Source organism: Hyperolius riggenbachi, chromosome 4 (assembly GCF_040937935.1).
Source record: "Hyperolius riggenbachi isolate aHypRig1 chromosome 4, aHypRig1.pri, whole genome shotgun sequence".
Taxonomy (NCBI): domain Eukaryota; kingdom Metazoa; phylum Chordata; class Amphibia; order Anura; family Hyperoliidae; genus Hyperolius; species Hyperolius riggenbachi.
This window is the reverse complement of record NC_090649.1, coordinates 156,699,479-156,723,190: the sequence shown is the minus strand read 5'-3', so window position 1 is coordinate 156,723,190 and position 23,712 is coordinate 156,699,479. Positions and strand designations below refer to the sequence as shown.

The following is a 23,712-nucleotide window of genomic DNA, read 5'->3' as shown; positions in this document are numbered from 1 at the left end:
CAATATTATGCTAGCATCTCGAGTTTTTATTTCCCTTTTAATGCATCCCAAAATTTTGTTAGCTTTAGCTGCAGCGGCTTGGCATTGAGTATGATTATTTAACTTGTTGTCGATGAGTACTCCTAAGTCCTTCTCCAAATGTGATGTCCCTAACTGTATCCCATTTATTTTGTATGGTGCTAGACCATTGGTACGACCAAAATGCATGACTTTACATTTTTCAACATTGAATTTCATCTGCCATTTATGTGCCCATATAGCCATCCTATCCAGATCCTGTTGCAATATGACACTATCTTCCTGAGAGTTGATGATTCTGCACAATTTTGTATCTTCTGCAAAAATAGCAACATTGCTATTAATAAATAAATTGAAGAGCACTGGACCCAGTACAGACCCCTGTGGGACCCCACTGCTAACAGTCTCCCATTTTGAGTACGATCCATTGACCACAACTCTTAGTTTTCTGTCCATTAGCCAGTTCCCTATCCATGCACACAGACTCTTCCCCAGTCCTTGCATCCTCACCTTTTGCCCCAGACTTTTGTGGGGAACAGTGTCGAAGGCCTTTGCAACGTCCAAGTATATCACATCTACAGCATTCCCAATATCCATATTAGCATTCACTACCTCATAAAAGCCGAGCATGTTAGTCAAACAGGACCTGTCTTTAGTAAACCCATGTTGATGCTGAGAAATAAGATCATTTTCTACTATGAAGTCATGTATAGTATCTCTTAGTAACCCCTCAAATAGTTTGCATACAACTGATGTTAAGCTTACAGGTCTATAATTTCCTGGATCTGATTTTTTGCCCTTCTTAAATAATGGGAAAACGTGGGCTGTACGCCAATCCACTGGGACTCTGCCAGTTAAAAGAGAGTCACAAAAGATAAGATAAAGGGGTTTATCTATAACTGAACTTAATTCCCTTAGGACCCGAGGATGCATGCCATCCGGGCCAGGTGCCTTGTCTATTTTTAATTTATTTAGTCTTGCCTTCACTTCTTCCTGCGTTAAGTATTTAATATTACAGTTAGAAGATTGAGACTCTTCTGCCTCTATAATTTGCAACAGTGCTGTTTCCTTTGTGAAGACAGAAGCAAAGAAAGCATTTAATAACTCTGCCTTACCTTGGTCATCCACCATTAAGTTCCCACCCTCATCCTTTAGGAGTCCTATACAGTCAACCTTTCTTTTTTTAGAGTTGATGTACTTGTAAAACTTTTTTGGGTTAGATTTGATATCCCTAGCGATTTGATTTTCAGCTTCGATCTTTGCCAGCCTAATTTCTTTTTTACAATTTTTATTGCACTCCTCATAATTGCTTAGTGCAGCCTTGGTCCCCTCCTGTTTTAGGACCTTATAGGCATTTTTTTCCTCTTCATTTTATCCCTAACCTTTCTATTCATCCATAGAGACCTTTTTTTTATTCCTAGGCAATATTGATTGAGAATAAGTTTAAAAGCTTGCCATTTCCCTTCAGTGTCCTCCCCTTGTAGTACATTATCCCAGTTCACCAAACTTAGTGCCTGCCTAATTTGATTGAACTTTGCTTTTCTAAAATTCATAGTTTTAGTGGTCCTGCTGCCCCGTGGCCTATCCGTCACCAGATCAAACGTTAACATGTTGTGATCACTATTTCCCAAATGTTCTTGAACCTGCACATTTGATACATTATCTGGTCTATTAGAAATGATCAGATCCAGCAACGCATTCCCCCTAGTTGGTTCCGTTACCATTTGAGTCAAGTAATTGTCCTGTAGTGCTGCCAGAAATCTGCTGCTTTTACCAGAATGGGTAGCCTCAATACCCCAGTCAATGTCTGGAAAGTTGAAGTTGCCCATAACTATGACCTCATTTTTACTTGCAGCTTTTTCAATCTACTGTAGTAATCACAGTTCTGCAGCTTCATTAATATGAGGTGGTCTGTAGCATACCCCAATAAGCAATTGGCAACTTTTATTTCCACCATGAATATTTACCCAAACGGACTCCACATCTTCGCAATCTTCCTCCATCTCATCGTTGAGGACAGCTGTAAAAGAATTCTTAACAAAGAGACAAACCCCTCCACGTTTTTTCCCTGTTCTATCCCTCCTAAACACATTGTATCCTTTTAAATTAGCTATCCAGTCATGGCTTTCATCCATCCATGTCTCGGCTATTCCCACAATGTCATAGCCTTTGTCATTCAGAATGAACTCTAGTCCGTCTATTTTATTTGCAAGGTTTCGAGCATTGGTTACCATGCACTTTATATTTTTACCACCACATTTACCAATTTTGTTTACATGAAATGGGCTACTTGAAGTTTTACCAACCTCCTTAATCTTTACACTGTCCCCACCCCCCTCTCCACCCCCCATAATGTTAGGTTCCCACTGTCTTTTTACCTCATCTTGTCTACATATTGAGACTTTATCCTCCCGCCTCCCCCCAGATCCTAGTTTAAAATCTCCTCCAACCGTTTAGCCATCTTCTCCCCCAATGCAGCTGCACCCTCCCCATTAAGGTGCAGCCCATCCCTGCTGTTGAACCTGTAGCCGACTGCAAAGTCTGCCCAGTTCTCCAGGAACCCAAACCCTTCCTTCCTACACCAATTTCTCAGCCACTTATTTAACTCCCTAAGCTCCCTCTGTCTCTCAGATGTAGCACGTGGCACTGGCAGTATTTCAGAGAACACCACCTTGGAGGTCCTAGCTTTAAGTTCATCTCCAAGTACCTGAAAATCATTTTTGAGGACCTTCCATCTCCCACTAACTTTGTCATTGAAAAAATCCATTAACCCATCGCACTCTCACATGCAAATGTTCAAACAAATGCATTCACAGATTCACTCATCCAGGCACAACTGTTATCCCTACAGCTAAGTTAAAAGCCGGGGTTTTAGTTCACAGAAGAATGCATTCTTATGCTTAGTTACCTATACTGCGCAGAAGTACCCAGGTAAACATAGGTGTCCTAACTCTGGCCCTGTAACATGCATAGTGCAGACATGCAAACACATTCATTGCATCAATCCTATTAATGAATTAGGAGCACACATCCTGACGTCCTCTCCTGGGACAGACAGTGCATCTTACCAATCGCACAAGGGAGCTAACGTTATGTGTCCATGTGCACCATGCACATACACCAGCATGAGCTGTGTGCATGCGGACAAATACATACAGGGTACAGAATGCATAAGAATGCATTCTTCTGTGAACTAAAACCCCGGCCTTTAACTTAGCTGTAGGGATAACAGTTGTGCCTGGAAGAGTGAATCTGTGAATGCATTTGTTTGAACATTTGCATGTGAGAGTGCGAAGGGTTAATGGATTTTTGCTGATTTCTAGCCACGCCCCCTTCGGAACCCCCCCTTTCCTTAATAATTTGTTTGATGTCCTAACTGGAGGCGATGTGCCTGGATATATGTATTTTTTTTTTCTAGTTACTGACCCCTGTGGCTAGGGTCTAATTCAGTGCACTCCCTCCTTCCCCTGTATGTGTTTTTCAGCATGCACACAGCTCATGCTGGTGTATGTGCATGGTGCACATGGACACATAACGTTCGCTCCCTTGTGCGATTGGTAAGATGCACTGTCTGTCCCAGGAGAGGACGTCAGGATGTGTGCTCCTAATCCATTGATAGGTTTGATGCAATGAATGTGTTTGCATGTCTGCACTATGCATGTTACAGGGCCAGAGTTAGGACACCTATGTTTACCTGGGTATCCGCGCAGTATAGGTGACTAAGCATAAGAGTGCATTCTTCTGTGAACTAAAACCCCGGCTTTTAACTTAGCTGTAGGGATAACAGTTGTGCCTGGATGAGTGAATCTGTGAATGCATTTGTTTGAACATTTGCATGTGAGAGTGCGAAGGGTTAATGGATTTTTGCTGTTTTCTAGCCACGCCCCCTTCGGCACCCCCCCCCCCCTTTCCTTAATCATTTGTTTGATGTCCTAACTGGAGGCGATGTGCCTGGATATATGTATTTTTTTTTCTAACTTTGTTATTGGTGCCAAAGTGTACCATGACAGCTGGGTCTTCCCCAGCCCCACCCAATAATCTGTCAATTCTTTCCGCTACATGCCGAACCCAAGCACCCGGGAGGCAACAGACTGTACGGCATTTACGGTTTCTTTGACAGATTACCCTATCTGTGCGCCTAATAATTGAATCCCCTACCACCAGTACCTGTCTAGCCTTAGCTGCACTCCTATTCCCTTTCTCGTTACAGCAGTCTGCCCCTTTGTTGCTAAGGAGCACATCCTGCTGCAGCATTGCTACTCCAGAATCATTCTCCCCAATATTATGCAAACATGCATACTTATTAGTGAGGGACAACTTGGGACTAGCCTCCCTGCCACTTTTCCCCCCTACCCCTTCTAACTGTGACTCAACTATCGGCTACCTCTGCTTCTTGCTCCGACTGTTCTCCACCCACCTCATCTTCACCGGTTCCATCCAGTGTCTAGATCGTGAGATCCAAGCTCATCTCCATGTCGTGTATGCGTCTCAGTGTTGCGAGATGCTTATTTAGCTCTGCGACTTCCGCCTCTAACTGAGCAACACGCACACACCCAGGGCAACAGTAAACACCCTCATTCCGCTGATCAAGGCATGCATACATGTTGCAGGATGTACACTGTACTGCATTATCCAACATGATGACTATTGTGTGGGGGAAATTATTTAAAGTAAACTGTGGCGGTAAAAGATGAAACGGGAGAGTGAGTGAAGTTCGGGAGTGAGTGCAGCTGGGGTGGAAGAGGGGGAGGGGTGGAGGAGGGGAGGAGGGGGAGTGAGTGAAGTTGGGGTGGAGGAGGGGGAGTGAGTAAAGTTGGGGTGGAGGAGGGGGAGGGGAGGAGGGGAGGGGAGGAGGGGATGAGGGGGAGTGAGTGAAGCTGGGGTGGAGTCCTCAAAACTTAAAGACTACACCACAACGTGTTAGAACATTCTAACCAATGCAAAAAAACGCAATATTGGTTGAAGGTTTTTTTTTTTTTAGTCCTTACCTGCTTCCTCTCACCTCTCTCTTTGTGCCTGTGTTGTAACGCCTGTTTTTAACGCCTATGCCACTTGTGTCGAAGCCACTTAGTGAGCAGGCCACAGACTGAGCAAGCTCAGTACTGAGTCCTGAAGCTGACCAAATACCTCCTGTTACAGCTAATCCCCCCCCCCCCCCTAGCTAATTACCTAGCACACTAGAGAAAAAAAATGTACTTTTAAAAATTAACACTTGCTGCTAGATATCTAATGAACCGCAATGCACAAGCCACCAGATATCAAAGTAGCAAATAGAGTTGGGCCGAACCTCCGATTTTAGGTTCGCGAACCGGGTTCGCGAACTTTCGCGGAAGGTTCGGTTCGCGTTAAAGTTCGCGAACCGCAATAGACTTCAATGGGGATGCGAACTTTGAAAAAAAAAAAAAATTATGCTGGCCACAAAAGTGATGGAAAAGATGTTTCAAGGGGTCTAACACCTGGAGGGGGGCATGGCGGAGTGGGATACACGCCAAAAGTCACCGGGAAAAATCTGGATTTGACGCAAAGCAGCGTTTTAAGGGCAGAAATCACATTGAATGCTAAATGACAGGCCTAAAGTGCTTTAAAACATCTTGCATGTGTATACATCAATCAGGGAGTGTAATTAAGGTACTGCTTCACACTGACACACCAAACTCCACTGAACAGAACAGGTATGCAGTGGCGGGTTCACTGAACAGAACAGGTATGCAGTGGCGGGTCCACTGAACAGGTATACAGTGGCGGGTCCACTGAACAGAACAGGTATGCAGTGGCGGGTTCACTAAACAGGTATACAGTGGCGGGTCCACTGAACAGAACAGGTATGCAGTGGTGGGTTCACAGAACAGGTATGCAGTGGCAGGATCAATGAACAGGTATGCAGTGGCAGGATCACTGAACAGGTATGCAGTGGCAGGATCACTGAACAGGTATGCAGTGGCAGGATCAATGAACAGGTATGCAGTGGCAGGATCAATGAACAGGTATGCAGTGGCAGGATCAATGAACAGGTATGCAGTGGCAGGATCAATGAACAGGTATGCAGTGGCAGGATCAATGAACAGGTATGCAGTGGCAGGATCACTGAACAGGTATGCAGTGGCAGGATCAATGAACAGGTATGCAGTGGCAGGATCAATGAACAGGTATGCAGTGGCAGGATCAATGAACAGGTATGCAGTGGCAGGATCAATGAACAGGTATGCAGCCAGGGACAAGCTAAGGCTAACTAATCTTTCCCTATGAGAGACTGCAGTAGCTCGCCCTACTCTAACTAATGCAGGCACACGAGTGGCCACGGCCGCCGCTGCCTGCCTATATAAGGGGGGGTGGGGCTCCAGGGGCTAGTGTAGCCTAATTGGCTACACTGGGCCTGCTGACTGTGATGTAGAGGGTCAAAGTTGACCCTCAGTGCATTATGGGGCGAACCGCAATGGGGCGAACTTTTCCGCAATAAAGTTCGCGTGCGGTACCCGCACGCGAACCACCTAGGTTCGCGCGAACCAGGTTCGCCGGCGAACCGTTCGGCCCAACTCTAGTAGCAAAACACAATTTACAAACAGCAGCAATATATTGCTTATAATATAATCAGAGCTCACAATTCCCAGCAGTGAAGTGAAGTGAAACAGCCCTCCACCAAGATACATATACCCCTAACTACATATACTGGGACATATACCCCTGACTACATATACTGGCACATATATACCCCTGACTACATATACTGGGCACATATATCTCTGGCTACATATACTGGGACATACTGTATACCCCTGACTACATATACTGGGACATATACCCCTGACTACATATACTGGCACATATATACCCCTGACTACATATACTGGGACATATACCCCTGGCTACATATACTGGGACATATACCCCTGGCTACATATACTGGGACATATATCCCTGGCTACATATACTGGGACATATACCCCTGGCTACATATACTTGGCACATATACCCCTGACTACATATACTGGGCACATATACCCCTGGCTACATATACTGGCACATATACCCCTGGCTACATATACTGGGCACATATACCCCTGGCTACATATATTGAGCACATATACCCCTGGCTACATATACTGGCACATATAGCCCTGGCTACATATACTGGGCACATATAACCCTGGCTACATATACTGTGCACATATACCCCTGGCTACATATACTGGGCACATATACCCCTGGCTACATATATTGGGTACATATACCCCTGGCTACATATACTGGCACATATACCCCTGGCTATATATACTGGGCACATGTACCCCTGGCTACATATACTGGGCACATATACCCCTGGCTACATATATTGGGCACATATACCCCTGGCTACATATACTGGCACATATACCCCTGGCTACATATATTGGGCACATATACCCCTGGCTACATATCCTGGCACATATACCCCTGGCTACATATACTAGGCGCATATACCTCTGGCTACATATACTGGGGACTACTATACTCATGGCTACTTATACTGGGGACACCTATAGACCTGGCTACCTATGCTGGGGGTACCTATTTTGGGGGAACTGCTGTCAGATTATCTGCATTTTTGTGGAACCGCTGTTATGTATTTTGGGGAACAGCTGCCAGATTATGTGTATGTTAGGGGAACGGCTGCTGCCAGATTATGTGTATTTTGGGGAACAGCTGCCAGATTATGTGTATGTTAGGGGAACGGCTGCTGCCAGATTACGTGTATGTTGGGGAACAGCTGCCAGATTATGTGTATGTTAGGGGAACAGCTGCTGCCAGATTATGCATATTTTGGGGAACTGCTGCCAGATTGTGTATGTTTGGGGGACCACTGCTGCCAGATTATATGTATTTTGGGTGTTACGTGTATTTTGGGTGATCCGCTGCTAGATTTCGTGTATTTTGGGGAAATTATGTGTATGTTGGGAAACTGTTGCTGCCACATTATCTATTTTGGGGGAGCCACTGCCATATTATCTGTATTTTGTAGGAACTTCTACCAGATTATTTTTTATACTTTTTGGTGAAATGCTGTCAGATTACATCTATTTTGGGGGGATACACTACGGCAGAGCTCAAACTTCCCCGGCAGACCTTTTACATCACTGCTATGGTCATGTATATTTGGCCCCACCTATTTCCACGCCCACATTATGCTTGACCACGCCCATTTTTTTACGCACGCAGGTGTTTTCCAGGTGAGTCCACTCACCTCTTTTCCCAGGACTAGACCCCTGATTTTGATAATGGAAACTCATATGGCATTTTAAAAAAAATGCTTTTAAATGTCTCTTATTCATATATATTCATTGTTTGTCACCTTATTTAGAATTTAAAAGAAAAAAATGCGCAGCTGCAGTTTTAGAGCATTTGGGAGTTTAGCTGCTTTCCTGACCTGGGTAATCCGTCAACTAAGCAGAAAGTGAGAGCAAATATTTATTATAGGGCACAGAGGACATAGACAGCAAGGAGAAAAACCGTACTGATGTTATGAACCATTTCCACAGCACTAAAATAGAAAAATTGCAGCATGCCTCTCCACTGTAGAGGTTTTACCTCACTTCCTGTTCTCGGTGACCCTGTCCATGGATATTACACATCCCAATGATGAGACAACTCTGAACCATGTACACATAAGTTTGGAGAACTAGCACAGATTTTATTACTTAGCCCGCAATCTCCGGATTTTACTGCACAATAATTCCTGTAAATTTTACAGCCCTTCAAATATCGCAGCCAGCATCCCTCATTTCAATGGGAATTAAAGAATTCCGAAAGAGCAAAACTGGGCCCCTCGATACCATTTTCCTAGAAGCTGGCTGCATGGTCACGTATTGCTAAAATTACTACAGCAAAGAAAAGTAGGAAAAATGATCTGTCTTTGTCATAAAGGTCACTAAACGAGTTTTGAGTGAGGGAATAGTTTGTATTGTTTACATTCAATGAAATTAATCAGAACGGTGCTACACAGCTTTCTGTTTTGCTGTAGCTTTGGCTTTCATAAAAGTAGAACAGCCAGTTGCTTATTTTAGATCATTAATTGGTTATTCTGAAGCAATGTAGTGCAGCACTTTAGATTTCCTTTAAGATACCCAGCTCATTAATCTCTACTTGTTAGAGGAACGTCTAGAGCTGAGGAATGCCAACAGATGATTTTGTCACGCCTGTCCAATTGAATTCTTCAGCTAATAATAAAGTCCAGTGTAAAGACGACATGATGTCATGCTTTTGTACAGCTGCTCTAAATATCTCTGTGCTCCAGTCTAACAAATGACCAAATCAAAGGGTAATCTCACATTAAACAATCCAGCCATGCATATTACCCATTACACTTTGGTCTATGGCGTAGGTAACCACTGGGTGCATCGCATTTCCTCAGCCAGGCTTTGACAAGTAGGTTTCAATGGGATTTTTAGAATAGAATTGAATAATTTGAACCAGCAAGAACATGATGTCATATCTATATAACAGTGAGCATGGACAGAATCACACAATTCTCAAATGATACAGAATTATTGGCAGTGCTGGCTGTCTAGCCTAAGTACATGAGTTTATTTTCAACCATTGTAGACCCAGTTAGGTTATACAGCAAGTTTGTCTTGATTAATGTGAAGCCATTGAAAATGGAGGCTGTGCTTTGCTGATGGCGATTACCAGCAAAATTTTAGTAGGCAGCAGTCACTCACTGAATCAGGGGGGCCCACACTGAGGTACTTGGAAAAGAGTCCAAGAGATCTATCAACATTTCAAATACATAGAATCCTTTCCTCCCACCCCCACCCCACACACACTATCATTAAAGTTTGCTTCCGCCATCACAGAGCTAATCACCTAACTCTGCTTCCTTCCTTGGCTGATAGAGATTTCATTGTTAGTGCGCTGATCGTGTCATCAGCAGAAGCAGGCACTTGGGGAGTAGTGAGGGAGAGGAGAGGCCTCCGATCACTGCGGGCTCCAATAGATTAGTTGGGCCTTGCTGCTGCTGCTTTCATTTATTCAGAGGGTTTGGAGGATACAAGTGGGGAGCGAAGGAGACAGAAGGGGACACATGGGGGACAGAAGGGGACACATGGGGAACAGAAGGGAACTCATGAAGGAACAGAAAGAGACTTGTGGGGGACAGAAGGGGACACATGGGGAACAGAAGGGAACTCATGAAGGAACAGAAGGGGACTCATTGGGGACAAAAGGGAAAAAATGGACACACATGGGGACAGAAGGAGACACAGGAAGACACATGGGAGGCACAGGAGGACACATAGGGACACAGGAGGACACATGAGGTACAATGAGGACACAATAATTGGAGGAGAACATCTGCACGATGCTCCTGGACCATGGACGCACCAGGTTTAGTATATTTTTTTATTCCCTGGTTTTTGCCCTCTAAACCTATGTGCGTCTTCTGTGGCGAAAAATACAGTAAATTGCTAAAATTAGAAGTAAAAACATACTTCATAGGATTTAAGATTAATGACAGAAAGTGAAAGGAGATGTGAAAAATGTCTTATCATAGATATCAGATTCAAAGTGAAAGGGGGCTAAAAAAGTGCGGACTCCTTCACATAGTATGGTAACCAAGACAGGACGAGCCAAAGAAGATGTTCAAGCTAGAAAGCAAATGGGGCTTTTGTTTAGCTTTACCTGTTATAGAAATGAAAAAAACATCTCCAAAACACAAAGATCCGAATCTTCATTACTATTGTAAAGCCTGTTCTCTTTTATGCTCGTGAAACATGGAAAGTTGCCAAGAATATTAGCTCAAACATTATTAAATGATGTCTCTGTAGAATTTGGTAAATGTAAGATTTACAGATATTATTACAAATCAAGATGTCTTGCAAATGTCAGCCCAACAGAGCACATACATTGATTAGATTATACTATAATTTCTTTACTTTGTACGATTTATACATCATTCTGTTCACTAAAGGATTTTAGTTTTCTTCAGAGAATTGCTTTAACCTCTTGGCGGTAATCCCGAGCTGAGCTCGGGCTATGCCGCGCAGGATGATTGCTCAGGCCCCGCTGGGCCGATTTACATAATTTTTTTACTGCACGCAGCTAGCACTTTGCTAGCTGCGTGAACTCATCGCTGACCGCCGATTCACTGCCGCTCGCCGTGTTAGAGGGTGTCCGCCTCCCCCCCCCCAAGACCCCTGCGCAGCCTGGCCAATCAGTGCCAGGCAGCGCTGAGGGGTGGATTGGGACTCCCTCTGACATCATCGCGGCCATGACCATGGTGACGGGGGAAGCTCTAATGTAAATCCCGTTCAGAACGGGATTTTCAGACGGGCTTGATCGCCAGAGGCGATCGGAAGGGGAGGGGGGATGCCGCTGCTCGGCGGCTATCATGTAGCTAGCGCTAGGCTAGCTACATGATTTAAAAAATGTTTAAAAAACTGCTACGCTGCCTCCCTGGTGGTTTTAATTGACCGCCAGGGAGGTTAAAGATCAGGTTACCCGAGAAGGCAATGGAGGCTGTCATATTTATTTCCTTTCAAACAGTGCACATTGCCTGGCTGTCCTGCTGATCCTCTGCCTCTAATATTGTTAGCCCTACACCGTGAACAAGCCGGCAGATCATATATTTGACTTAAGTGCGACTGCATTTGCTGCATGTTTGTGTCAGGTTTGGGACACTACTGATGCATGAAAGATCAGAAGGATGCAATACAACTGATGTTGTTTAAAAGGAAGTACCTTATTTCACACTTTTCTCCCCCAAAAGTGGGGAGGAAATGTCAGTGCATCTTATGGTCCAAATGGGAATGCATGGTATCCTCGAGTGCAGAACCCAGTGGAAGCAGTTAGAACCCATCCATCTGTTACAAGTCCTCCATCTGCTCCTCCAACACAGCACCAGTTTACTCCAAGTCCCTTCTTCTGTCTTCCTGTCTTCTGCTCTGTCTTCCTGATACTGGTGCAGCAGGTGCGAATCCTCAGTCTTCAACCAGGGCAGTGTAACATGATCAAACACAGCACTGGCAAACTCTCACTCCTGTCTTCTGTTGCTTCTTTGTACTGGTGTCCTCTCATTGCATGACAGCGGCTGCACCAGTACCAGGAAGATAGGACATTAGACAGAAGACGAGACTCAGAGCACCTCGGTGCTGTGTTGGAGCAGGAGCAGATGGAGGACTCGGCTGAAAAGGCAATATCTGCTTCCACTGCACTTGTAGTTTAGTGTACGCAGGGTTAATTGTAGCAGGGTTTAGTGTATCAGGGATTAGTGTAACCAGGATTAATGTAGCTGTGATTAGTGTAGCTGGTGGGGGCGGCAAGGGTTAGTGTAGCGTAGTTAGTGTAGCTAGTGAGGAAGCAGGGGTTAGTGTAGGGTAGTAAGTGTAGTCAGTGGGGCAGCAGCTGTAGTATAGGGTAATTAGTGTAGCTAGTGGGGCAGCAGGGGACAATGTAGCGGGGCAATGTAGTTTAGATGGAGGCAGCTTGGGGGGGAAAGGTCCACAAGATTCCTCTGCACTATAGATGCACCAGGTTTAGTATTTTTTTTATTGATTTTTGTCCTTTATACCTAGCTGTGTTTTATGGTCAGCTGCATCTTGTGGTCTGAAAAATATGGTAAATATGGCAGCCTCCAAATCCCTCTCAGGTCAGTTGTCCTTTAAGAGAAAGGTCAGTTGTCCTTTAAGACGGAACTGGTCCCAGTACATGACCGGATATGTGTTTCATTTTAGCACAGCACGGCCCCTTGTACCTAGGGCTATTTTTTTTTCTTTTGGTGTATCACCATATGTAGGCCTCCATCTTTGCTGATACATTGACTATCATAAATTTACTGGAAGACTGAATCTATCCTGTATACCCATTCAAGAATGCATTTAAATGTATAGCTGTATATTTTTGGAGTGTAACCGTTTAGTCTAGGGACACTGAACTTGACTGAACTTAAAGATGAGTACTGTACTTATAATAATAGTAATTGCACGGTCATTGAATAAGTAACTTAAAAATGAGCTGACTACAGTTGTAATCTAATGCAGAGCATATGTGCTTTATGCTGAATAAATAAGTACCGTCAGCTCTTTAAAACAAGCATCATTCCAATGTTTCAACTTTTTGTGACCAAGACAGTGCAAATTAATATAACTGAAGTGGACACGATATGTGGCCATGAAGCATGTTAGTAGCATGACAGTGCTGACAAGTAAACCGTTCCTAATCAGCATAGCCTTCACCACTTGCTGTTATGCCTGCAGTGACTAATATTACATTGTCCAGAGAATGTCACATAATTCCTGCTGTCATATAATTATTCACACCTCGCAAGGGTCAGAACGTCTATCACAGAAAACACACAGGAACATACATCATGCATCAGACCCATCTAGTCTGACACAACAATAGCCCATGCAGCCCCCTAAACTCTTCTCTGTGGTGTAGAACACAAACTGTAAAGGTTTTTTAGGAGCTGAATTGTGACTTAATAGAAAGACTAATGCTAGAACTGACAATGAAGTGTTTCTAATTATGCACAACCTCTAACAGCAATGCACAGAAGAGATGTAATTACATTTTCACGGGTCCTAGTGCACGACATAAACAGTCACATGCATGATGGCTCCATCACATAGAGTACATCATCTTATAGGCAACATTACACATTAGGCTAATGATTTTTTTGGTTTCAGTTTGGGTTTAATATTACTTTGCTTTAACTTATTTCAGAGCAACATGCTCTGGTTCCAGAGTCTTTTTTTCCATTTGTTTACTTCCCGATCATAGTGATTGGCTCCTGACGAGGTACAGAACCCGTTTGTCTTTAGATAGCTGAGTTTTGTGCCAGCGGGGATACATAATTACGACCCATGCACGGGAGCCACTGGCGTTTAAATGCCACATCAGGCTTAGGCAGTCACGGTGTAGTTGTAACTAGCGGCAGTCCCAAAGCGTTAAAGTGTACCAGAGACGAGATAATATAAAAGTCTTATACATACCCGGGGCTTCCTCCAGCCATCCATCCAAGCAAGAAAGAAAAAAAGGAATCTGACCTACCTCAATGGGAAGCTGTAGATACTGCAGTATGTATTCTATTTAAAGGGACACTTAAGTCAAGCAAAAAAAAATGAGTTTTACTCACATGGGGCTTCCAATAGCCCCCTGCAGCTGTCCGGTGCCCTCGACGTCTCCCTCCGATCCTCCTGGCCCCGCCGGCAGCCACTTCCTGTTTCGGTGACAGGAGCTGACAGGCTGGGGACGCAAGTGATTCTTCGCGTTCCTGGCCACAATAGCGCCATTTATGCTGCTATAGCATATATCATATACCATATAGCAGCATAGAGTGTGCTAATGTGTCTGGGAACGCAAAGAATCACTCGCGTCCCCAGCCTGTCAGCCCCTGTCACCGAAACAGGAAGTGGCTGCCGGCGGGGCCAGGAGGATCAGAGGGAGATGGCGAGGGTACCGGACAGCTGCAGGGGGCTATTGGAAGCCCTAGGTGAGTAAAACTCATTTTTTTTGTTTGACTTAAGTGTCCCTTTAAATTTATGGTGTTTTTTTTATAACTATTTTATTTTCTATTCTTTGTAAATATATAGAAATAGGAAAGTAAAGATCTGTCTGATTTAGTTATTCTTGTGACAGCAACAGGAGTTTTCCAGTCTATGTGAGTAATTTTCACTGTGGCAGTCAATAAAAAATAATTTCTAAAAGTAACAGTAAAGGTCCTTTTCCAGTAGTAACCTTTTGCTTTTGGGATCCGATTTCGATCACTTGCAAATCCCAAAACATTATGTACATAAAAGCTAATTGAATCCTCTGTAAATGTTTTCATTAGTGCAATGCATTTAGGATGCAACTTTTCCCAATTTCAATCATCGTCCTGATGCATTTTTTGTGCACTTAAGGTCCTATACAGTATAGTACAGTACCACATACAAATCGCATAACAGTCACACCACTATGCAATTTTTTCGCAAACCAGCAATTTAAATTATTTTATTGCCCACTTTTATTTCTCCTGTCCTTATACACAAACGTTATCTGGTCGTACACCCGTCACACTGTGGCAGTGGAAATAAAAACATTGGGTTACTTAGTGGTAAAGGTCCCTAAGATTTCTGTCTTTAGATTCATCTTAAAACAGTAGCCAAAATATAAATAAAAGTAACAATGAATCTGTGTACTTGGGCAAAAGGAAATGGCATGCTCTGTATAGGCAATGCAGCTTGGATTATTATTTTACCTAGCCATGGATTAATGGAAAGCAGTGAAAAACAATTATTCATCCAGTGTCAGTTAAAAACAAGGAGCCCAGCTTTCCCCATGTAATCTCTGTACCTCCTGGCTGTTGAAAGCATTTGCAATGAGTCATGCACATCAGTCAAACTACACCACAATACATTTACTGGTGGAATTTCCTGGAAATGGCAGTAGTGTAAAAGCTTTGAAACTCTGCCAGACAGAATAAAATCAAATACAAATAAATAAATAACAAGCGCATGTTGAAAAGTTTGGCAGACTGTAATGCAACTAGCATGAGGCCCTAACTCACAAAGAAAAAAGATTACAATACTTCCTTAAAAACCAATACCTAAGACAGTTAGTCTTGGAAGTTTTCAGAACGATGACAGAATTACTCATGTAATTTTGCCTTCTTAAAACAGAAGGTATTTGCGATCATTTGGATTTAAATGAGCCTCTCTGGCCTCCCATGATGCATCATCAGACAGCTGAATGGGCGTGGCGCAGCAGCAACAAAGCAACGCGAGCGACAAGAGTGGTGGGACTGCATGGCTATGAGTGACTGAAATCCATTGCATGGCATAGATTGAAATGGCTCTATGGCAGGGAAGGGATGTCAATCTCAGTCACGTAAGGGGCCAAAATCTAAAACAGACTAAATCACGGAGAAAAGTGCTAAGCTTTAACAATTATTGAATAGTCTCAAATAGTGGCATAACTATAGTGACCATGGAGGCCCGTTCCTCCCCATTCAGCAGAGTAGCACAGTGGAGCAGTTTTATATTTGCCTGCTCCACTGCTGCTTTGGGTTCTCCTCTGATCTTCCTGACAGACACATGCTGCATACCTCTGGCTCCAAATCAAGGATCTGGTGGTGAGGAAGTTTAGAGCGTGCAGCTGCTGGGAAGAATGGAAAAGACAAGACACAGCACCGGAGCAGGTAAATATTACACTACTGCACTACTATGTGGGGAGATGGTGGCAGGAAGAAAGGTGTGTAGGCGTGTGTGTGTGGATTATGCTAATTTCAGAGGGGGTGTCCAGTCGGTTGTTGCTGTACCCTGGCTCAAGTTGACAATGTTTCAATCAGAGACACAGTCATCCTCTGGATGGGACAGCAGTGTACCGTTGCTCTTTTACTGATTACAATGATGCACATTTGAAGCTCTCGAGGGCTGCTTAAAATGGCAAGGAGGGCTCCATTCAGCCCAGGGGCCTTGTGTTTGACACCTGTGCTCTATGGGATAGGGCTTGGACCAGTATTACGGAGTACCCAGATAGCTCGTGGTGACCAGAGCCACTAGGAGAGTAGGATGGGCTAAAAGAGACCAAAAAGCACTTAAAAAGCAATGTTAAATATAATTTTTCCTTCTTGTGTGACACTTCGCTCACTCATAGATAAAAAGCACGTGACACGTGGCAAATTAAAAAACATCATTACTAGAACAAGTCTATCATCTTTTTCTCTGCAGAAATATAATTCTCTTAGTCAATGCAAAATCATTTTGTATAAAAAATTAAATTAAAAAAAGCAAAAAAAAAAAAAGGATAAGAACATCATCATCATTTATCTGAGGGGGAGGGGGAGATTTTGAAGTAAAGCACAAAGCAATAAAATGTAAAAGAACTACACATTCCTAATAAACATATGCCATACATGTTTAGGATTATATAGGATTACATATACATGCACGGAAATGCATAGAAGGCTTTATTGAAACCTGGAAAACATCATAAAATGCCATAAAACAGTGCAAACATATTACCAGAAAGAATAGCAGAGTATCAAAGAAGTACATCATTCATAGAAAGGCTGAATAGCAAAATAACTTAAGGGCTGGTTTTTAAAGTCATCGTAGATCAGTAGAAACATAGCAACTCTTAAAGGCAAACAATGAAAAATCAACATGTTTAGCTATTTATAATCACTATCATGTTGATCAATAAAAGTTTCCTTTGTAGTGTAGTGAATTCACTGGCAAAACAAATCGATGTTGACAACACTCCAATAATCACTAACCACCAGGCCCGCTGCCTAGGTACATACTTGGCTCGACTTTCTCATTCAAACAGTACACTCTCTACCTTCTGCCACCTCCAACTATAGTAAATAACCTTTCCCACATTTGTGCCTTTCTTACCCAAGACATGAGCAAACTACTTGTGCAGGCCATGATTGTGTCACATCTTGATTACTGCAACTTGATTCTCTGTGGCCTACCTGCTGTCTGTCCCTGATCCATTCCATCATGGACTCTGCAGCATGACTCATCCACCTCTCACTCCTCTAATGTTGACCCGCTCTGCCAGTTCCTCCCTTGTCTGCCTATCACACAAAGTATGTATGCAATTCAAGATCCTACCCATCACCTACAAAGCACTGCATAGTCCTTCTTACTTAACTACATTTGTCTCCAGATTCTGCCGTGCATGAAACCTCCACTCTGCAAACAGTATTCTTCTGTTGTCCTCTCTAGTCACCTCTTCTCATTCTTGCATCAAAGACTTCTCTTGAATATCCTCCCTTCTCTGGAACTCACTTCAACAATCTGTTCGCCACTCACCCACAGTTAACATCTTTAACCTCCTTGGCGGTAACCCCGTGTGTGACACGGGGTAAGCCGCCGGAGGGTGCCGCTCAGGCCCTGCTGGGCCGATTTACTTAATTTTTTTTTTGCTGGACGCAGCTAGCACTTTGCTAGCTGCGCCAGCACCCCGATCGCCGCCGCCGCGCGTCCGATCGCCGCTATCCAGTGCGGCGCGCGGCCCCCCCCCCAGACCCCGAGCACTGCCTGGCCAATCAGTGCCAGGCAGCGCCGAGGGGTGGATCGGGTCTCCCAATGACGTCCCGACGTCGCTGACATCGGTGACGTCATCCCGCCCCGTCGCCATGGCGACGGGGGAAGCCCTCCAGGAAATCCCGTTCTTTGAACGGGATTTCCTGATCGGTGATCGCCGAAGGCGATCGAAGCGGGCGGGGGGATGCCGCTGAGCAGCGGCTATCATGTAGCGAGCCCTCGGCTCGCTACATGATTAAAAAAAAATGTTTTTTAAAAAACTGCTGCGCTTCCCCCTGGCGGTATTTTTCATACCGCCAAGGGGGTTAAGCAAAATCTGAGAAGTCACTTCTTTGGGTAAGTATATAAAACAAAATTACCTGTACGCAGCTTCCCCATACAAATTGTTCTATCCCTTAAAGACGGGACTTTACTGAATGTAACTTAATTATTAAAATTGCTCATATTTTAGCATATTCGTTTATAAATTATTTAGTCAATGTTTGCCCATAGTAAAATTTTTCTCTCCGATTGACATTCTTAAATTAATAGCAGTTGGCGATATCTATGCTGCTGGCAAGGAGCATCACTGTAACATAATTGTTTGTTGTGTGTACCAAAGTGATTAAAACAACACCACAAAAAAAGTTAAAAAAATTCAATAAAATATGTTTAAAAAAAAAAAAAACAACAACAACACCACAGTGCACTGGGAGGAGATGGCTGCATCAATATCACTGGGAGGGTGGGGTTACGTACCAATTAACAGCAATACATAGATATAGGAAGCATTTTCGATGCTAAAACAAGAATAATTATCATAAAAGTGGGCATCCTGCATAATTTACTGAATTCTACTATATGTTGTACAGGTCAAATGGGCAAGGCTCTCTTTCCCCATGATGTGTTATTACTACTGTTAATAAATGGGTACAGATTTTCCACCACCTCTATATACAGTGCATTAGCTGACGTTTAGGATACACTTTCAAGCAATTTGATTTTAAACATCACTGCATATTTACAATGAACACCATTTTACATTATTTTATCTTAACATTTCACATTCAACAGCTCAGTTATTGGGTCTACGTAAAGTCCCGTCTATTGTCCAAAAATACACCCAAACAGTTAGCCTTGTTCTGGTGCACAGATTTACTGCTAATCACACAAGCACAACCAAGATCTAATATAGAAAGAAGAATTAAAAATTTGGTATAACGCACTTGTTTACCAAACAAAAAGTATAACGATCTACATACAAAAATGAAACTGGCACAGCTCCCTTTGACCAATCAGGCAAAAGCAAAAACCATAAAATACAGTAGATTACCCATCCGTTAGTTTTTGGGGATTTTTTTTAGATCGTTACACATCACTAAACATGTTTGCATTTTTTAAAATTCTTTTAAAATTCTTATTCCAGTTATTGGATCTGTTGTATGAGGCACAGTATTTAGTATATGATGCCCAGTAGTAGAAAGTGATGTGCAAAAAAACTGTTACAAAATTAGTCCAGTAATGTATGAAAGCCTGTAGGCATCAGCATAACCACATGGTACAACAGTTCTCCTACAATGACAAGAGACAGGATATGAGTTGCTCCAACCCCTCTCTGCACCACAGTAGATAATTTTGAGTTTTCATGAACCTCATCTGGTGGTCCCAGGACATCCATGTCATAGATACCAATTTAGGGTCCAGAAATATAGATATGTTTGTCATTTTTCAATATTTCCTATCGCTTTGAGAAATTGTGAGGTATTTTTCAACGGTTTTGGCTATCTATGCCAGGTTTTCAGCATGGTTTGGGTTGTTTTTTTTAAATTACGCTTGACAACCTTGAGAATAGTGTTCCCATAAATTGTAACTGGAAAAATAGTTGAATGAATTGGAAAGATAAATGGTTATGTAACAATCACAAAAATTGTGTTATGGCCCTTTGCCATCTTTCACTGCTCTAATGATACTATAAAATTATATAATATTATATTTAATATTGTAAAGATCTCAAATCACTGAAAGCATGCCTGAACTGACAGAACACTGCACACTTAACCAGTGAATTTATCTACAGTATGCTAATAAGGCAGACAAACAGCAAGTTGAATTTAGCTAGGGCTCTACTGAAAAGTAAATAGATGCCCAAACCCTTATTTTGTAAATTCTGCTGATGACAAGACTGGGCTAAAAAGTTCAAAGAGCTATTATTTTACACCACACTGCCACACTGCCATAGCTGCTGTTAAGAATTCAGTCTTAGAAACTAAGGCCTTAAAATGAAAATAAACATATGAGACATCAGGAATGTTCTATTAGTACTGTACCATTAGCAGTATCAAAAAAATTACTGTAATTATCTCATACGTTTATTTTCAGTTTCAGTTTTCTTAAAGAGACCCTGAAGCGAGTCTAAATCTGCGTTTTCAACTTCTATTTATGTAAAGCACTATAGCTAGTGCTAAACCGCCGCATCCCCGTGGCAAAACGTGAAGTTTATACCCCCCAAATCCCCTTGTCTAAGTCCGGGGAGCACTTCCTGCTTGAGGCAGAGCTTAGGGCTGTAGCTCTGCCACTTCGCGTATCAATCCCCGCTGATTGCCGCCTCTCCCCACCCCTCCTAGCTATAGTGCTTAACATAAATAGAAGGGTAAAACAAGAATTTAGACTCGCTTCAGAGTCTCTTTAAAGCCTGTAATCATTTCAAATTATTTAACAACCCTAATTTTTCTTTAAAAAAACAAAAAAACGAAATATATGAACATGTTATATATAAAAAGATCACTTGCTATCAAATTCAAGATTACTCATACTTATATGTTTGTTGTGTAGTGTAAGCTGTGTTCACATTATCTAACTGACCTGCCCCGTGCACCACATGCACTAGACTCGTGTTTCTCACTTCTCAGCATTATTACAGCATCCACTCTTTATAAATGATGCTGTTTACCGATTTCCCCCTATTGTGAATATCATCTCAAGTACCCCTTGACTGTATATACTGTATATACATACTGTATACTGTACATATGTGTGTTAGGAGTACTCAGTCAACTTGCATGCATAAATGCTTTTTAAATATTCCATTGTGTTTTTTACTTATTAAATAAATTAGCTTGTTCTTATTAACAAAAAGATACTTATTCGGGCTAATTTATTTATAATTTGTCATATTTTTGTATTAAAATTCACTGTTATTGGTTGATTATGACAAGTTCAAGTACTCTCTAAGCACAACCCAAGTACTCACAGAGCTGCATAAACCACACCTTGAGAACCTAGGCACTAGACCAGAGGTAGGGAACCTATGGCTTGGGAGCCATATGTGGCTCTTTTGATGGCTGCATCTGGCTCACATACAAATCAGTAGGGGTTGATCACTAAGCTACACTGCTCTAGCAGCGCAGCTTAATGTGGCAGCAAAAATAACATTTTCAAAGTAGGCACGCTACTGCTGTAGCATGAATTACTCACTTACTCACGCTACCCCCAAAACAAACGGCTGTTCCAATTGTCCCACTCTGGACCCTGTCAGGTCCAGTGACTTTGTAGTACGAGATCTCCGCACTTTGATTGGCCCAATAGGCTACCTGTCACTTGACGAGCAGCCTATTGAGCCAAAGTGCGGGATCTCGTCCTACAAAGTGAATCAACCCCCAAGTCAGCTAGCTAATTGTACAAGCTGTATTTCTCCTGTCTGGCTCTCGGAGAAATTGCGGATGTTGCTGAAACCCAAGAGAAGCTGAAGACGTGTCTGACACTTCCACTGCCCGGAGGATCAACTGTATACACTTCACCACGGCAACAGGGACGTGAGCCCTCTGCTGCGCATGTGCACTGACCCAGTTTGAAACAATTGTATGGCTCTCACAGAATTACATTTTAAAATATGTGAGGTTTATGGCTCTCTCAGCCAAAAAGGTTCCTGACCCCTTTTTCCCGCAGATGTCAATCCACCATTGGACACTTGGTATTAAACCTAGCAACAGAACTAACAGGAAAAGGTAGAAAACTGAAATGAACATGTTGTAAAGGAAAGAAACAATAGTCTTCCAGCTCAGGTAACTCAATTTCCTCTGCTGCATAGTATGTCTGCTTACAAAAATAGTGAATACACTGCAAGAATGTGTCATAAAGTTGTTATTCTTTTGTGTACTCTACTCTGTATGTACAGACCTGACTGCAAGACTATTAAGTTTATGGGGATTATAATGCACCTATTTAATAGGAAGTGTGCCTTGTAGAAATTCTGAAGATGCTGTACTATTGCAATCAGTGCATTCACTGAACGGTATGAGTTTTTTTGGGTGATAATTCTTGTTACAATCAGCCACTTGTTCAACAGAATATATACCAATTGAATAATCAAGTCACACTTTTCTTGTTGAATTGCATATATTTTTATAAGACGTTTTGAATCAGGATACCATTTGTTGGCTGACATAAAAGAAAAAGAGTAAGCTTTTGACTAATAAGCCTTCTTCAGACTCTATTCCTAATTGCACACAGCAATAGAGTCTGAAGAAGGCTTATTAGCAAACAGCTTAGTCTTGATCTTTTACATTAGCCAATAAATGGTATCATCCTGATTCAAAACTTTTTGTTTTTATTGATGCCTAACATGGTACAATACTGTACTGCTACCGCATATTTTTCTTTAAAGTTCTTTGGACCTCTTACCTTCAATAACACACTGATCGGGTACAGGAATTTTCTTCCCCATTTCAGTGACATAGTTTTTTATTTCAATTATGTTGTCCTTCAAATGCTGAGAAAGTTTATCATGTTCATTGTGAAGTTCCTTAAGTACACCTTTTTTGTTTTCTACGTATTGTGGCTGCTCCGGTTCACCGTTTGCCTCAATACATTTCTTGAATGGAGCCGATTCTGAGGTAATTCCCATTAGGGAGTCATCTATGTTGGAACCAGATGGTAATCTTTCATCATCTTGATGTAGAAACATATGGGGAAAAGACATCAGCCCAACAACCTCTGAATCTTCAGAGTCCTGATAGCTATCCAAATTCAAACATTTTCTGCTTGTTGAATTCAGTGCCAAATTTTTTGACCTGTGACAAAATAAGGATGAGAGGAGAGATATTTAAGGTAAAGTTTGCTCTTTCTAACAAAAATGTGCTTATTCACCAAACTGGATGTAACTTGATGAGAGGCACTCTGGTTGTGGTATGTCAACATACAGTATATATTTGGAGTGGTGTTATGGGAAGTAGTGCTTCTCCCTTTGTGTGCCCTCAGGGAACCTTTTGGAGTGGGATACTCTGCCATATAACAAAAACTAAAATTTCAGTAACTACTCTAAAGGTACCCATTAACGGTACAATTTTTCACTAAATGTGATCTTTCGGTGCGATTTCAACGATTGGAACTAATCAGAAGGCAATTATCAATTGTTCACATTTACTTAATGATTCTTTCTTCAAATGTGATTATACTGTAAAATCCAACTTTCGTATCGATTTTATCCTATTTAGCAAACAACTAAAGAATCGTTCCTTAGCGATTGCCTTCATAATAAGCACATTTTCTATTCAATTCGATCAGAAAAATGGCATTGAAAGATCGCATTTGGTATTTCTTGAAAGGTGAATTAGATTTTACAAAAACACATCATTCTGCCCTGCCTCTCCTTGCTCCACCTCCCTTTACTCTCTATAACACTAAACAGCTTTTTGATATCACAAACCACATA

General features: G+C 42.3%; 1 protein-coding gene across 2 annotated transcripts in view; it reads right to left on the bottom strand.

The window, feature by feature from the left end:
* Positions 1-23,712, bottom strand: part of VEPH1 (ventricular zone expressed PH domain containing 1) — a 471,495-nt gene that overhangs the window by 192,245 nt on the left and 255,538 nt on the right. For both annotated transcript variants that reach the window (XR_011031377.1, XM_068280844.1), the window contains exon 9: positions 22,683-23,071. Coding sequence is in view for 1 of the 2 variants with exons in the window: in XM_068280844.1 (XP_068136945.1) it covers positions 22,683-23,071 (389 nt within the window). In the remaining variant the exon portion in view is untranslated. The remainder of the gene's footprint in view (positions 1-22,682; positions 23,072-23,712) is intronic.